At 37.2% G+C, this 18,254-nt stretch overlaps 2 protein-coding genes across 3 annotated transcripts in view; one reads left to right on the top strand and one right to left on the bottom strand.

Annotated features, from left to right (window-relative positions):
* Window positions 1–15,219, bottom strand: part of LOC143292480 (rap guanine nucleotide exchange factor 6-like) — a 92,365-nt gene extending 77,146 nt beyond the window's left edge. For both annotated transcript variants that reach the window (XM_076602804.1, XM_076602806.1), the window contains exons 1-4: window positions 15,121–15,219; window positions 13,064–13,633; window positions 11,929–12,056; window positions 7,815–7,898 (exon numbers count right to left, since the gene is read on the bottom strand). In XM_076602804.1, the coding sequence (XP_076458919.1) occupies window positions 7,815–7,898; window positions 11,929–12,056; window positions 13,064–13,129 (278 nt within the window). In that variant the 5' untranslated portion in view covers window positions 13,130–13,633; window positions 15,121–15,219. The remainder of the gene's footprint in view (window positions 1–7,814; window positions 7,899–11,928; window positions 12,057–13,063; window positions 13,634–15,120) is intronic.
* A 64-nt stretch (window positions 15,220–15,283) lies between these two features.
* Window positions 15,284–18,254, top strand: part of LOC143292481 (H(+)/Cl(-) exchange transporter 7-like) — a 30,305-nt gene continuing 27,334 nt past the window's right edge. The window contains 2 exon segments of the mRNA XM_076602807.1: window positions 15,284–15,385; window positions 17,089–17,208. Of these exon segments, the coding sequence (XP_076458922.1) occupies window positions 15,335–15,385; window positions 17,089–17,208 (171 nt within the window). The 5' untranslated portion in view covers window positions 15,284–15,334.

Below are 18,254 nucleotides of genomic sequence, written 5' to 3'. Positions count from 1 at the left end.
TTTGATACTATGATAGATTTACAAGTGAAAGACAGTCCAAGGGAAGTAATTCAATTTGTTTAATGAACAGTCTGGTGATACACTGAGCAAATGTGAAGTTCTGTGTCTGAAACAGATTTCATGTTATATAAAAAAAAGAAAGAAATTATATCCATATCATTAGAGAAATGCACTGAGAAAGTGGATTTATAAACATTACTGTTTTTGCATCATGCTGAAGGAATGTGCTTTTCTTGGTTCTTCTCCCCCTCAAGCTCTTATCATTATACCATAGCACACTAAGAATATGCTTTATTATGATTACACTTAAGCAGCACTGTCAGGAGCAGACATAATCAGAGCACAGGCTGACAGTGACAGAGGGAAGAAGCGAAGCAGACAACCCACCCCCAACAGGAGCAGCAGGCAGACAGGTTGACAGGGAAGAAAGCAGACATGGGCATGGAACCAGCATACAGGTCACAACACTTCAGTTTCACTGTAAACATCTATACTGAATTATAAGTCTGATGTCACAGCACACCTTTTGCACCTAGCAAGATCCTTCTCCGAGATCTCTGACAAGAACTTTGTACAGTGGTCCAGCCTTCCACAATGTCAGCAGTGTGACACTTGCACATTCAACAGACAGGGAACACAATACTTCAAACTGTGTGCAGACGTTGTATCACTATGAGTCACACAATACAGCCCACAGAAAAATATCTCCCATTCTCCATGTCAGTATCCACTTAGTCAATGCAGCCCAAGAGTATCCAAATGACAATGAGGAACATGTGTGCTGCACTGAAGTGTCTGAGACATATCACTGAATCTCAATGCTTTGATGCACTTGCAATTACAGCATTGGTATCAGTCCCTTGCTGTTCCATGTAAACTGATGTGTTGTGAGCACTTGCTCCAGACACCCCCTGATGTGAACTCTTCTGAACTTTTGTGCATCACTCACTGGCCCCACAGGCTGACCTTGTCTGTTGTTGTAGTGAACTCTTCTCTAACATATCTACCCCATACATGTGAAGGAGACTTGGAGGAGCAAAAGACTGCCAAATTGAACTGACATACGAGAATGTCATCCTGAAACAACACCTCCACCTTCTCCCATCCCCCTCATTCCATGACTGTCCAGTTCATCATATCTTTCCATTCCATCTATGACTCTAGTTCATCATATTTTTCCATCCCATCTATGATCTTTCCAATCTTGCTCTTTTCCCTTCATTGCTTCCCCTCAAAAGGGAAAAAAGCAAGCTGGTACACATACATGTATTATGTTTGGAAAGGTCCCTGGTCACCAAGACAGCAAGCCATACTGGCATGCTGACACTAATGCGCCCAAGAACAGGGAATTGCAGCCCAAAACAGAGAAAAAGAAAAACCTCAGCAACTTAACCCCTAGGCTGCCTGCATGACGAGATAACTCGTCATGGCAAGCATGTATGCTTCGCTGCCTGCATGACGAGATAACTCGTCATCGAAATATTCTGACTTTTCCCTGGTTTGCATTCACTTCCTTGGCAAAAATAGTGGTAGCTTTAGCCTGGGGAATCTCTCTAGATTCTATTCATAGCTAGAAACCCCATCTACGTCATGAAGCAGTCCTTTATTTGAACGTTTTGGTTGGGTCACTGTCCAAGTGTTTGCCTGACTTCTCTCCTCGCTCGCTCAACAAAATGTCGGACTGACGCCGTGCTCAAGACATGCGATCGTGACGAACTAAATCAACCATGATTTCCTTCTTTAGCTGATGCTCAGAAAGAATTGAAGCGTAAATTCGAAGGAGAAGATAGAGATGAACATTTATAGGACGATCTGATAGAAAATAAAGGGAGTAATCAAGAGAGTGGCCAAGATGCGACTGTCAGTGAGTGATGCCAGCTGTAAAGATGTTAGCAGACGACAGATGACCGAATTAGCAGCAGAGCGATATTCTTGGCACGCAGCCAACGCGGTCTGATGAGAACTGAATCAAGTGACCGTGTGAGAGGGGTGAGGAGGAGAGGGGGTGGAGACTGAGGGGGCGTGGCCTCACATCCATCTTATCACTTGGAGAAGTCACAATGTATTGTGTATCTATCTTTTAAATATATATATATATATATATATATATATATTGTGGTTGTTCTAGTATGATTTTGTGTTTGCAGATATCCATTTGTCCAGAAAATATGATGTTTTTGTGCAAATTACCTGACTAATGTTTGTAATGAACAAGTTGAAAATGTGACAAAAAACAAAACACTGATTTCAAAACAACAGCATGTCACTAAAAATATATAAAATGGGAAAACAGCGTGTGTTTTGTATTCTTTATTCATTTACCTTTCAGAAAATATATACTTTTATGGGTCTTTCTCCAATAACAAAGAGCACAGAATTTTTTGAAAATTTATACCCGTTTTTTGTGAAAAAACCCTGGCAAATAGATTTCACTTAAATCTTATTTTCCTGGCAGCGAAAGGGTTAACTATCAGTCAGTATTCAAGGGCTTAGCTGATTGCTTCCTGCTTCTGTTGAATGAGAAGGAAAAGGAAAACCTTTGCAACTTTACTATCAGTCAATATTCAAGGGCTTAGCTGAGTGCTTTCTGCTTCATCTGAATGAGTAAACCCACTGCTGAATACTACCAAATGATCTAACGGAAATGCAAATCTCTTTTGCCTCAAAGCAGCCTGACAACTTGTGCATTGTCACTCCTCTGACTGACAGAGTGAACCTGGTGTTAAAAAAAAAAAAAAGAAAAAGAAAAAGAAAAAAAGCAGGCTTATATAGTGCAGTACTCCCATCTCAAATGAGGCTCACCGCGCTTTACAATAAGATATACAAATTTAACTTTAAGACTATGGGGCTCACCGTGCTTTACAAAAAGATATACAAATTTAAGAATATGGGGCTCACCGCGCTTTACAATAAGATATATAAATTTAAGACTAAGTGACGTAAAAATATGTACAAAAAAATATAATAAAATGAAAATAAAAACAAAAATAAAATAAAATAAAACAGAATAAATAAATAGACATAGTCTCGCATCACATTTGCTCAAGTATACAAATTTCAGACTTGCATCACGCTGCCTAAAATTTACATACTTCAAACTAAGTGACATAAAATTATGTAAATCATCACAGGCAATATGAATATGTCTCACATCACATAGTTATGTTTTGTGGAACTTAATAAGAGCAATCAGGATCAATGGCACCTAAGGCAATAGATCATCATCATCATCAAAATCACCATATTTCTTGAAATTCAAATTAGGATTGGTTTCTATTCAATATGATGAAATATATTTGTGAGTGCTGTCATTATTTATTAGTCCCTCTTAGATTATAGAATATTGTGCTTGTAGGTGTTATGATGGTTTTTATACACTGAGAAGACAACTTGAGAGAACTGAAGACAAGACAACTTAACACTTTTCTGTGGAGGGCTGACAGCATAAATCGTAAAGACTTTGTTAGTGTAGACACTGATGCTGTCTTTCAAAATCCCTCATTGGTAGCTTGTTTCATAACACCACACTAGGGTGTAGGTTTTGTGTTGGTCAAGGATGCAAACAAATCTGAAATGACTAATCAATGTACTGTAGCAGCCAGTTGGTCACCTGACTCATTCACTTTTTCCGTCAGTCAGTCTGGCTAAAACGGATTTTAAAGATTTATCTTTTGAGTCTAATCAACTGCACAATAACTGCAACTGCAGTTTCAAACTCTAAAAATAATTATCATTGTTACTGTTGTTCCTCTGCAGTTCCTGAGCAGTCAAGCAGTGTGAAGAAAAAAGAATTCAGAACTTGTACTGGGCCAGGAAATGAAAAGAGCAAAGTTTATACAAAGCCATCACTGCATGCATTTTTCCAAGTACAGCAAAATATAGCACTAGTTAACTTTCCCATCATTCTCGTCTGAGGATGGCTTCAGTACATGTAGGAAGTTTTGACTTATGAAATAAATGTTTGCATCATGGAACTTGTTATGAAAGAAGCTGCCTATCTAGGCAATGTCATGAAAAATAAAAATTCAGTGTTCACAAGGGAGACAATTTCTTCCATTGCGCAAACTGATCATCTCAAGAGTCTGAATCTGAGAGGTGTTTTCATCATTTGTGAGCAACTTATGTGTTACTTCATCAATATCATACAAGACAGTGGCCCTTTCGAGTAAAATCAAGATGTGATAAACATATTTACAAATGCACTTTTATGTGTATGCATGACTGTTTCTACTTCATCATTTGAGCAGCCATACATCATTTTCATAACCAAACTTACACTGACATGAATAATATGATCTTTAGCATGCCATTGGTCTTCTGCATGCATGTACACAAGAAATGAAGAAGATTAATGAAGATGCAGACAGGTCTACACATTATGTTTGCATGGTACAGCAGGATAGCTCAGAAATATTTTGCAAAGTTTTGTGAAGATAAGGATTCCCTCAAAGCAGTGAAAGGTGCTCATCTTTAAACAGTATAAATAGACTGATACAAATAACAGTGATACTTTAGATTTTTAGTGCATTTAAGCTGTAATACTTTGGTTCTATTTATACTTTCTCATTTAAATTGATAATGACATACAAAAATTTATACTCAGCAGTCGGCATACAATCAAGTATTTTAACATTGCAGAAAAAGTGTAAGAATGATTATGTTGTATTTTCTGTGTTCATCATGATATAAGTCAAGTGGTCTTTCAACAGCAAACATTGACTCAGTCTTTACACACACACACGTGCGCGCGTGCGCACACATTTTAACCATTTCACACACCAGAGTGTGGTGGACAAGGTACAAATGAAATTAAAAATTTAAAAACAAAACATTTTGGAGGTGTGGGGTGGCCGATAGGGTTGGAAGACTGGGGTGGTTTTTAACACTGATTACCAAAATGACTCACTCAGTCACTGATTTTGTGGCGAACCCGTCAAATGATCAATTGTGTCCTGAACCAAAACTAAACTCTGCCACACTCTGAAGTCCCTCTATATTTCAAACTGAATGCATGTGATAATGTACATTGGTGAAACAACAGGATGCTGATCACGACATCTGAGGCTTGTTGTGCTTGATCTATGTGAATTACAGACTGTTTTAGCACGATCGCCCAATCGAGCTACATAATTATGTGACCTGGTTGGAGACATAACTTGACAAAAAACAAGAACGCCAGAGAATCGACAGACAGACAGAAAATACGGAAAAAACTTAGCCGTATGAAGAGCACAGGAACAGGAGTCATGATGGCTGCCGGAAAAAGAGGGCACTAGCCAGCGGGACAAAGGGGAGGTTACCTACTTCCGGGAGGTTATCAGCTGTAGTTGCTTTTGTTTTCTCTGCATAGGCGGATAGTAGTTTGCACAGGACAGGAATGTCAGACCCCTGCCAGAGTCTGCACTAGTTGGGTCACGGTTAAATATGTGTAATTAAATAACCAATTTAACCCTTGGGAGTTTACAGCTTCAGCAGGCTTCCCTGCCACATTGGTGAGAAAAAAACACAGAAAATGTACCGAAATAAAATCTGTTCATCCAAACTGACAAAAGTGGACACAGCTAGAAATACTGTAGAAGTTAGTTCCTTTTGCTTGCACTTTCCGCATACATATGTAGGAAGAGGAAACTATTTCAATGGAACACATTTTGACGCCAGTGCAGGACTCACTGAGTTAAAAACATCTGCAACTGAGATTCATTTAATTTAATAATCAAAGTTACTACCTCACACAACCAGTTCATTAGCTTTGCTAAATTCAGAATCTAGAAAAATTTTTTAACGTAACCACTTTATGAACATAACCAGATCTAAATGTTTTTTGCAATAAATGTGACATTGGCAAAACTGGAGATGAATTTCATCATACATTTTTATGCAAATATTTTAATGACATGAAGCAAGAATGCTTCCTAAAACTCTGTTAACAATTTTTTTTTTTTTTTTTTTTTTTAAGAAAAAAAAAGCTAAACACATGAAATTCATGCAGTTACTGTTGCGAAAAGAAAAATCCTTTGTCTTAATTAGTGCAGTTCATATCATTTATTTGTACTGATCTGCAGTGACACTAAATCTGCAAAGAAACAGGTAATTTTTCTCACTGCTTTATATCAGCCATTTTCCTCTCATTGTTCATCATTATGTTTTTATTAGTACTAGGTATTCTTTTGTAAATAATGTTTGATGTCAACTGTTGTTGGGTGTCACACCTTTTGCTTTTCATCCACTATGTTCCTTTGTTTTGCTAAGTTGCTATGATTGTATATGACCCCATTTCTATATGCCCCTCCAGGGTAATGAATTAAACTTCTAAACAGAAAACCGAATTTAAAAATCTGTAGCTTATAAGCAGCAAAATATATTCATCAGCTCTACTTTTACAATGTGCATGAGCATCCTAAGACAATTAAATCAGCTCCACTCGCAGAATCTCTTTTAGTTTCACTATCTCCAATTCAGTTGTAAACAGAATAAAGTAATCATTTCAATCAAATGCCCTTGGTTATATGTATATCTGTTGAAAACAACTGTCTTCATTAAGTGAGCTAGGTAGTAAGTTTAGCAATTGAAAATACCTTTGTTTTTCTATTTGTTCATTTGATTAAACTTTTTTTTTTTTTTTTTGACAAGTAACATTGCTGGAACACTCTCTATAATTTGAAGCCTTAAATGAGTAAAAACAGATTTTATGGAAGAGGTACTTAAAACATTTTTACAAACTCTAACACTGGACTAAGACAGGGTGTGTCTGAATTCATATGTTAGTTCCCTATTCTTGAACTGCCATGCATAACTTGACAACACCACACACCAACTTTGTGACACAAGGTAGTCAATAAAGCCAATCACTGTTTTTTCAGCCACTCCTGAATGAAAATCAAAGATGATCACTAACAACTGAGCACTACAGGTCAAAGTCAATGCAACGCTTTTTTTATTTCAGTGACAAATTCCACACTGATAGTTTGAATGGGTGCATAATGCACAAGTACACATTTTAATCAACACAGCTGTTACTTGACTACACACCCATAACTTAAATTGTAATGTATCTGGCATACAGACCAAATAGTGTAATACATGAATCAAACATCAAGTGACACAAATGACTTGATCAATATGGCAATAAACTTTGAAGAGACAAAACAGACTGCAAAGTCAAACAACAATGCAATATCATCAATAAAAAAAAGACTAGAAACAGTATATTGTACACAAGCACAATACAGTCAATAACACTGAAAAACAAAGTCTTGCCAAATGGCAGCATAAAGCATACAAACCAAAGAAAATACACACAACTCAAATGACTACAGTACACATACAAATCAAATACAACATTTCAAATGACACATTCAACATGCACCTGCCAAAATGCCTACATTAGAACATATGGCGAGTTAAATTACCTCATGTCTTTGACATGTAATGTGGGCATTAGTTTTTAAACAAAATCATTTCAATGAACACATAGCCAGTCATACCACACACGTTTTTTTATGACTGCACACTAGTCAGACAACTGCAATAAACAAATATCACACATCTGTCAAACAAGCGAACAAATGTCTATCAACACAAAAATGTGAATAAAAAGATGCAAGTCATATATATAGACAGCATGTATGTCAAACAACATTTCAAATAAATCAATTAGACAATTTTATTCTTCCATTTAAGTTATAACAGTCAACATGATCACTTAAAATTAATTGAAGACAGACAGCACAGACATGAAGGCAAACATGCACACAAGCATGCACACACACATGTACACAAACACACACACCTCAGACAACAACACATGTACTAACCTGCTTCGGGGCAAGAACATGGAACCTTCAATGAAGACGGAGCCAGATAGTAATATGTACCAGCATCCTGCCACCTCCCCCTGACTGTAACACACACATACCACTTGCCTTTAAACACACCATAAATACACAGAGAGACAGGTATACACACAGTGATGCCCACACAAACACACAATGACACACACACACACAATCTCTTTCACACATAGTATATACTCATATCACTAAAATTGAGATGCTAAATCAAAAAGCAAACAGTGACACACGCACACATGGTGATCTCTTTCACACATACTCATTTAACTCAAACTCAAAGTGAAAAGATGTTAAAGCACACACACACACACACACACACACAAACACACACAAACGCATATGTAGTGTCATAAAGTCTCTCTATCACACACACACACACACACACACACACACACACACACACAGAGTAACATGATCAGATGAGAAAAAAAGAACACACAAAAAAGGAGATTGAAACTGATGAAGCAGAACTAGAAAAGTTGGGGTAAAAGTAAGTAATCAAACAAGTATGCACAAAGAAAAAAGATAGACTGAGAAGAAGAAACAACTGCAACACTGTATGATGTGCAGAGAAGTGAACAAATCTGATGTAACCTGCCAATAATTCAACAAGTTATGGATATCACTTTTAAAAAAACAAAAAAACCCCATCTTTTTTAATTTCAATGTCAGCAAATTTAAAATTATTTGCTAACAATCTGATTTGTAATATCATGCCACACTGGCTCGCCAAAAAATGAAACATTAGGATTACAATTTAAAATGCTATACCAACCAATTAGTAACATTTCAGGCACAAAATCGTGCATTGAGATACATCATTATTTGAAAAAAAAAAAATAAATAAATAAATTTTGACCTAAAAAAAAAAAAAAAAAAGAAAAGAAAATTTTTCAGGCTACATTTTAAATCAGTGTGCACTGACACTCTTTTGAAGTAATAGTATTCAGCAATACTTCCGGTTAAAAAAAAACAACAACCCAAAAACACACACACACACACACACTGATAAAATAACTGGCTATTGCACTAACTTCAACCTTTAGACTACCGTAAAAGATTAAGGTTTGACTCTGCCATGCCTCATAAGGTTAGCATGTTTCTTGTCTTCCAAGGGGCTGAACCAGTTTTGAGTGCATTATCAGAATTTAGAATTAAATATTAAATTTGCACATTATTCCCCTGAGAAGGGGTTAAGACAGGGTTTTTTGTTTGTTTGGTTGGTTGGTTGTTTTTTTTAAACCGTTCGAACAAAAGCCTACTCTTTTCCAACATATTTTATTCATACAAAAGTTTCACAGATACAAATAAAATTTTGTGTACTGAAAATCTACAGAAATATATTGCTCTGAATCTGAATATCAATCATTCCACATCAAGATTAAAGATTAAAGTGGGTAGAACGGTAAATATTCATTAAAACAAATGACATTATAATGTCCAGTTTACAACAAACACATAGGCACAATTTCAAGTATCCATTCACACACTAAATCCATGAGATATTACTGTGCCCAGCTTATGTAAAACTAATATAGGCAGAGCAAATAGTATTCATTCAGACACTGATTCCATGTCATTTGCATTGCCTGGCTCACATTAAAACATTATAGTCAGAGCATAGATATCCATTCACACATTAATTTCATGTATTATTCTAATCTAATGCTTAGTTTACATTAACAGATTAGTACTTATTCATTCACACCTATTTCATGTGATTAGAACTTAATCTCAAACTGAGCATACACATGGTGCCTATTTCTGCGAAAATTTGTAAATTCCATAGTTATTTTCAAAAAACACTTGTCAACTTGTATATGCCTTTTTAAGATCTTCTACCGGTATCAATAAAAAATATGTGAGAAGCATCCATCAGTTTCTGCTTTATTGTTATATCCAAAAAGCACCGACACATGGTTCAGATCAAATCTATCACAATTAGAACATTTTTCTTTTTTAAGTTAAGTATCTTATAAACTGTCCAAAATGACTGTACATGATTACATTCCCACAGATAATGTAGGATTGTGTCGATTTCATCTTTACAAAACTACATTCATCAAAATCATTCATGGAATTTCAATCTGTCACAAGCACACTATAATTAATTCAATTCTAAATCTGAAACCATTATATCTCTTGCATCTTTCTTGTATTCACAAAAATGTTCTGTCTTTTCCCAGTGTGTCTCACAGCTTCTCCCCACAATCACCAATATTGTCAACTCATCCCTTCTCACTGAAACGTTTCCATCCACTTTCAAAACTGCAATCGTCCGGCCTCTTCAAAAGAAATCCAACCTTGACGCAAACATTTTGAAAAACTATCGACCAGTTTCTAATCCTCCGTTCCTGTCCAAACTCCTTGAAAAAGCTGTCCTGAAGCAACTCAACAATCACCTTTGTTTCAACAATCTCATCCACCCATTTCAGTCTGCCTATCGTGCTGACCACAGCACCGAAACCACTCTCCTCCACATCCTGAATAACCTACTGCTAGCGTCCGACTCGGGACAAATCTCCCTTCTCACTTTTCTTGATTTGTCAGCTGCCTTTGACACGATAGACCATTCAATCCTTCTTTCCCGTCTTCATTTTACATTTGGTATCAACGGCACTGTTCTAAACTGGTTCAAATCTTATCTCACTAATCGATTCCAGTCTGTCATTGTTGACAATTTCCAGTATGAACCCGTTAAATTGAACATGGAGTCCCACAGGGATCTGTTTTAGGCCCAGTGCTCTTCACACTGTACACTGCTCCTCTCGCTGAAATTATCAACCGCCATAATTGTCAATCATCATTCTTATGCTGATGACACTAACTCCAGAAGAGTGATAGCCCAGAAAAACTGTCGTCGCTCTTGCAAGAAACATCAAAATGCTTCCTGGACATTAAAAATTGGATGATTCTAAATAAGTTACAATTGAACGCGGACAAAACTGAAGCAATGATCATAGGAACTAAACAAAAACTCTCTTCCATCACAACTGACACAATCAAACTTGGAAGTACATCCATCCCTCTGTCCAGTTCAGTCAGGAACCTTGGCATTGTCCTTGACAACACACTATCCATGCAAAAGTTTATCAGTCAGACATGTCAATCCTGCTACTGTCAATTGCGGCGCATCAGTTCTATCCAGAAATATCTGTCCATTGACGCAACATCTAGACTTGTCGTTTCTCTCATTCTCTCTCACCTTGACTACTGTAACTCTCTATTATCTGATTTGGCTGCTTCATCCATTCAGTCCCTTCAGCGCATACAAAACTCTGCTGCCCAACTCGTCCTCAGAAAGAAAAGATCTGAGCACATCACTCCTCTTTTGCATCATCTCCACTGGCTCTCTGTCTCACACATAATAAAGTACAAGATCAGCACTCTATGTTATAAATGTATTCACAAATCAGCTCCTTCCTACATCTGGTGCTGCCTTCACCTCTACACTCCATCTCGCTCACTATGATCAGCTTCGGATCCACTCTGTTTACGCATACCCAGATTCAAGCTCTCGACTGTTGGCCACCATTCTTTCTCTGTCTCTGGACCTTGCAACTGGAATGAGCTTCCTCTTTTGTTTCGTCAAGTCTCCACACTCAGCTCTTTCAAGTCTGGTCTTAAAACCCACCTCTTCCCAAAACAGCCTCCCTTCCCTGACTCTTCCTTGTCTTCAGTTTCTCCAGTTTTAGAGTTATGCATGCGTGTGAATGAGTGGTGTGAAAGTGCTTTGATTTGTCTCTGCGCAAGATGCAGCGCTATATAAATACCATTATTATTATTATTTATTCTTCCAATTTTCTTTTCAAAACAATGTTCCCAGTTTTTACAAGCATTTGGTAGTGCTGGTTTTCCAATATATATAGAAAAATGTGTTCCCATTGGAGCTTGCACAATACCATAAGCTTTATTATAGTTCACTTCATCCTGATCATTGTTATTAAAACAAATAACTGGGTCATTAATGCTATTTTGAAATTAACAAAGCCTACTTAAAGAACTCTATCAGACAAGCAATCACGTTGGTTCCTGTCCTTGAATACAGGAGGTGTAAACATCACAATGGACAACTTACCAGTAGACTATCTCATTGGCATCATGCCAAGCATAGCGCACAGTGGAGCATAGTGCCCTCAGTGCTGGTTCCCGCAGGTTGGCAAGTGCTTCCATGCCATGCAGGTAGGCAAATATCATGGCCAGGTCCTGGACAAAGTGTTATCACATATCACCATCAGTGTTACACTTCTAATTTAATTTTACACTTCTATGGCATATGGTGGGCAAAGATGACTGCTGATCTAGAAAAAGCTGTATTACACATCAAGTACAATATCACTATCATCATCAGTGATACATACTTCTATACAATACAGACAAGAAAAGATAACAGCTGATTTCTGGGCAAATCAATACCTGCATAAACAGGTCTTTGAGATAAGAAAAAATCCTGGCCAGATCCTATAGAATCACTATACATTATCATCAAGGCAGAGAACACCCACAAGGTCCTGACAAACTATTACTCACAAATCATTATCAGCAAAAAATACTAATCATTTGAAACAGATAAGGCTTCTGATTAGTTAAAAATACTGGGAATCTGAAGGACTCTCTTACCGATACTTGTCATTAACTGTAGCCTGGTGCAGGGGTACCCAAACTACCTTCAGAGGGTCACTCTAAAGTCTAATTCTGCAGATTCTTTTTACAGATCTGCACTGTTAATGTCATAATTCATACAAAAGCAGCCATACCTTACGCATTGTGGAATAATCTGGGCTAAGAAGTGACAAAGGGAAACAACTCTTTTTGAATGCAGATTATCCTAGCATTACATTGAAACTGAATCTAAAACATAATATTCACTCCGTTTATGCATTTGTTCTAGAAATTTTTATAATGCCCCAGTGATTCACTTGATAAACATGCATACATGATACAAACAACATATTTGTCAGACAAAGAAAATACATTATCAAAAGTCTTAATGATTCCGAGTTCTTATGAAGACTATAAATGGTTTGAGGTTCAGGAGGGGATAAAGCACTGTTTACTACTCCTGATCAAAGAATGCGACCTGGGCAGAATATCTTCACAAACTATCACTACCAGCAACTGCTACACCACCAGCAACTGCTATATGTGTCTCTATCAATTATCATACAGCAAAAGGAAGAAGAGATACAAACAACGTTGGAGGACATTCTCACCTGCTCCGTGCGGTGGTATGGGGGCTTCTTCAGGCATTCTGTGAATTTCCTGTCCTCCACTGACATGGTGTCACAAAGCTTCACCTCCTCCTTCTCACACCATTCATCCCTTTCCGTCTATGACAATGAACACTGTGCAGTCCAATTTGCATTCTACAGGCAGACATGGGAAGTTTCAAGGGGGGGATGGGGAGGGGAAGATTCACGCCAGAAGTCTGCTTTATAATCTGATTCTGTCACCACATGAGAAAATGCCAACAGTTTATTTCAGTCCCAGCAACTTTGGAAAGAAACATCAAATAAGAAATGGAATTAGTGCATTCTCTTCATTTAATGTTCCACAGGTACCATTCTCTCAGGCACAGACAGAAGGCTGCAGTGTCCCTGTGACAGGAAGCATGTGTGGCCATCGACAGACTCCTCAAGGCCATCATGGTGCTCAGCACTGGTGGGTGGCAGGCCATACAGACATCCATACCACAAGTCTGGGAAACATCATCCTGTGCCCATACCTGGACCCAAACTCTCAAGTGCGAATGCCTTGTATCTTCAATGCCACAACTCACACACCTGCACACACGTAACACTATATCAACTTGACAGCACACATCTGTTTCTTTGTGGATGGATTTATAATCATATATAATATCTTTATGTTTAAAAGAGATACATTTACAACATATTTAGTTTTGCATTATCAAATAAAAATTGATACAAAATGATAGATTTATCAAAACTCGGCATATGACAAACACAAAAACATATTCAAATTTCAATGTAATATCTAACATACTCTCAGCTAATCAAATGATCTCAGCTTCCCCCCTTAGTCAAGTTTTTTTCTGCATGATCATGATATAATAAACTAACTTAAGTCTACAAACTGGCTTGCCTTTTACATTTTGCCTGGAAACAAATGAAACATGGAACATCCTCACATCCTACCTTCTTTCAAGGACATTTTTTCAACCTTCTGCACACTCTTGGTAACCACACAATAGAATGCCTACACAACCACACATGTATTATGTATATTAGTATTATTACAGTTTTTCTTTTCCTGGGCAACTTATTATTAGTTTGCATGTGCTAATTATCCCAATTTCAGTTTTACCTCCCTTTCCATTACCAACTTTCTGCTAATTCATCAGTCTGCCCTGAAACTCATCACTGATCATTCAATTCATCCAGTTCCTGGTGATATGTTACTGTCAACTGTCATTATCTACCTCAAAAGAATTATGCCAGTACCCAGTCTACCACATCTCCACAAAAACTGCTGTACACCTATCAGTATGAATATGATAAGATGTATATATCTTTATGATGATATGTATATATCTTTAAACATCTCAAATGTTTTTTCAGTCTTTGTTGCTTACATAATCATAATCATGATAATGCACTGCTTGCAAAAAACAACAAAGCTGAACTATTTCATCTTTTTGCAGATGTGAGTGCCAAACACAGGATGCAAAGTAGCATTTTATGAGTCACCATTCAGATACTCATAATGATTAAGTCATTTGATTTTATGATTTATCACACCTAAAAATAAATATTGGCCCTCACATCTGACATGCACCTTGATATGCTTAAAAAGCTCACCTTCGTTGTCCATGAATTTTGGTATGTTAAATTTCACTATATGTCATTGTAAATTCTCCATCTGATCAACAACAACAAAAAATTTTTTTAAAGCAATCAACTGTCTCCATGAAAACAGGCTACATGTACCACATCAATATTCTTAATTTCACAATTCTAATTTGTGTAAAAACACGATTGATGACAAATCTACTGCTTGGAATGGGGATGTTTTTATGCTTCCTCTTGACAGCTTTCACACACGGCTTTTGGAGCTGGTTTTTGACTGTGTTCAGGGTGCACTTGAGAAAATAAATATAGTTTTCGTCGGAAAACTCTGTCACAGCAGAACAGAAGACTGTTAATGTTGGGGTTGAAATTTGTCAAACGATTCCAAGAAATCAAGCATTTCAATGGTAAAAGCAATATATACACATTGCAGTACCGTAAAAATGAAGACAATAGCAAACCTTGCACAAATTTGATAATTTCTTGAAATTACTCATTGAACGCCGATCCCCTGACACTACGATTGGTCGCCATCATGTTTTGGCTGTTCTGAAACCGAGGCTCTGTTCCTGTGAACAATGTGATTGGTTATTTTTCATCAACAAACGGCCCATAACTCTCCGCGCTACAACGCATGCAAATACATCTCGTGAGCCAGAAGGAAAAGCAGCCAGGATGGAGGAGCGAAGGTGTCTACTAAGCTCCGGTCCCGATGACATTACAGCGGTGAGCATGTTTTGAAACTTCCATGATTATATGCAGATGTTTAGGATGATTTTGTTTATATATCCATTTAAAAAAAAAATCCGGTTCAAGTTTAAAGTGTGCGTTTTCCTCAAGCGGTTGTGCCTCTGATCTTGCCTGGAAAACTTTGAATCATAGCCCAGTGCACTTAGTTCCCTTTAAAACAGAGACATTTTTTTTTTTTTTTAATGAAGTGTTCTTGTCTATGATTTAGTATAATGTAAGAGTTTGAGTGTACTTTATTTGCGATGTATAGCAAGTGACATCTAAGGGAAAGGTGGAAAAAGAAGAAGAAAAAAAAAGCTGACACGAGTGCCCGCAAATGAGCACAAGTGAAGAATCAGTCACGTGCGTTAAGTTTGAACAGAACTTGACGCTGCACGTTTGTCATTTCATGTTGAGACGAAATTCTTAGTTGTTAAATTTATAAACTGCCATTCGTTATGTCGTAATTTTAAAAAAGAAAAGAAACATATGCTGTTATAAGAATGATGTAGAAGTTGCATTTGACTGCAGGAGTTGGTCACATCTGGCTTTTGTGCAGTTTTGCAGAGCAAAGTCAAGTTGGTAGATCGTCACTGGATGTTTAGGAAATCGAAACTGAGTTGATATAAAGTGTTTGAGTAAAAATAGGTCCCACAATTTAGGCTGCTTCATTCTCCTGTTCCTATCATGAGTGTACTCTTTAAAAATAATTTTATTACAATATTAGTTTGCTTTCAGGGGGAAAAAAATCACTGATACTCTTTTGCCATTTGATACCCAGGGTCAAAGCATTACAAAGTGGCTTGGCATTGATTCTTGATTGATATGAAGCTCGGTGCTCAACGGAGTTCATGACAAAGATGTCATTGAACAACATTGGGTATCATGTTTTGGTGGGAGTTTATCAGTAAAATTTAAAAAAAGAATAGTGGGAGTTCGTTTGTAATTTTGGTGGGAGATTAAGCAAATATAGAGTAAGGAGGTGTTGAGGGTCATGTGACCAATCTGTAGATCAAGAGTTTGATTCCAGGTTGGACTTTTCTGTACATGGTTCTGTCAGCCATTTGTGAAAAGTTCACGCAGGACAGCAGCAAAAGTATCTTATGATTCAAGGAAGGTCCACATAAACTTTCATTGATTCAGAATTGAATGTTACATCTGTTGATTATTCAGGATCAATGTTGAGCTGTTCGCTGCACATCAGTCAAGGGTCGATGGCCATCGCCAGCCAAAACATTTACCATTATCCACATTTTGGTGGTTGGTGCCAGTTTTGGAAGAAGAAAAAAGGGGTGTGGGGGGGATTGAGTAATGGGATAGGTGGTTTATCAGAGAGCAGTGGATCAGCAGAATAACACCTGAACAAAGGCGTCAACAGTCTCCTGGGGTAGGACTTTTCGTCACATTCTGCGTGTGGGGAGAAGGTATTCAGCTTGATGTCTGCTCTACAGGGGATCCTGTTGAAGTTTTTTGTGGGGGCTCCTTTAGCATGTTGTTGTTGGTGGATGTTTGGGCACCTTACTTTTGCAAGCCCCATGCTGATCTTAAAAAGTGAGTTCATGACTCGGGTTTAAAAGCAGACTAATACTCACTTTGCCACGCATCCCAGGGGGTGGGAGGGTGGGGGGGGGGGGAGATGCATGGCTTGTATTCTGGCAATACTTAGTTCCTAAACCCATTTCTCTATTGGTGCTTCACAGATTCCTGCAGAAGATGAGATTTCAGTAGACAATTGCAGAAGGAGGGCAACTCAGCAGCAGCCTGTCATTATTGAACACAACAAAATCAACCCAGAAAACCTTTTGTCTGCAAAATATGAGGTCAGTACATTCTCTGTCTTAAAAGATTTTTTCTTTTTATTATTTTGGATAATATACAGAATATTTTCATATGTTTTCAAATTTCTGAACCTTCCACAGACAGAAAAAGTATTATGTGAAGGTTTTTGACTCACTTGTGTAAACAAAGTATGTTTTAACCCGGTGTTTGGTTTTCTGTGTGTGTGTGTGTTTCTGTCTGTGTGTCTGTGGTAAACTTTAACATTGCCATTTTCTCTGCAAATACTTTGTCAGTTGACACCAAATTTGACATAAAAATTGGAAAAATTCAGTTCTTTCCAGTCATCTTGTTTAAAACAATATTGCACCTTTGGGATGGGCACAAAAAAAATTAAAAAAGAAGCCGAATTATATGCAAACTGAATTTACTGTTACATTTATATTTTTTTTATTCTCTAGACTTGGCACTTTAATCTGATGTTCGACACAAGAAGAAGATAAGTCATTTTTATCATTTTTTGTTCAAACAGGAACTTCTTTTTGCTAAGCATGGAAGTTATATTTCTGGTGCATGTCTTTGGTGCAGATAGTAAAAAAAGGGAAATTAATCTGTAATTAATGCTAGGGGAGTTAATTTGCTTTAAACTGGTCTTTCTCATCTTAAACATTACATTTTGAAATCATACTCAATAAATAAAAAGCTTTGTGTTTTACTCTCAGTTGCGTACACATGTTTATACATATTCAAAGTGCTTGCTCATATTCCTCGCGAATGCGAAGAACACCATTTTGTTTCAAGTGTTTGACCTGCCCGTTCAATCCTATATTCAGTTGACAATACACGATAACATGTGATGGAAAGTTGGAGAAGGAGACCGTTACATATTTATTCAGAGAAAGATTTGTGAACACCTCATCACTTACTGGACTATGCCCCAAACTGTCATAAAAAATATCAACAAAGTCAGTCCTTATTCACAGTTGAAAATAATAAACCATGAGAGTTAATACCCTTGATGAAACGTAAAAATTTCCAGTCTTGATTTTTCTCAAACTGAAGTTCTTTTCACTTCATATAATGTTTAGAA

This window comes from Babylonia areolata, chromosome 18 (genome assembly GCF_041734735.1).
Source record: "Babylonia areolata isolate BAREFJ2019XMU chromosome 18, ASM4173473v1, whole genome shotgun sequence".
In the NCBI taxonomy this organism is placed as follows: domain Eukaryota; kingdom Metazoa; phylum Mollusca; class Gastropoda; order Neogastropoda; family Buccinidae; genus Babylonia; species Babylonia areolata.
This window is presented reverse-complemented; position numbering and strand designations above follow the sequence as displayed.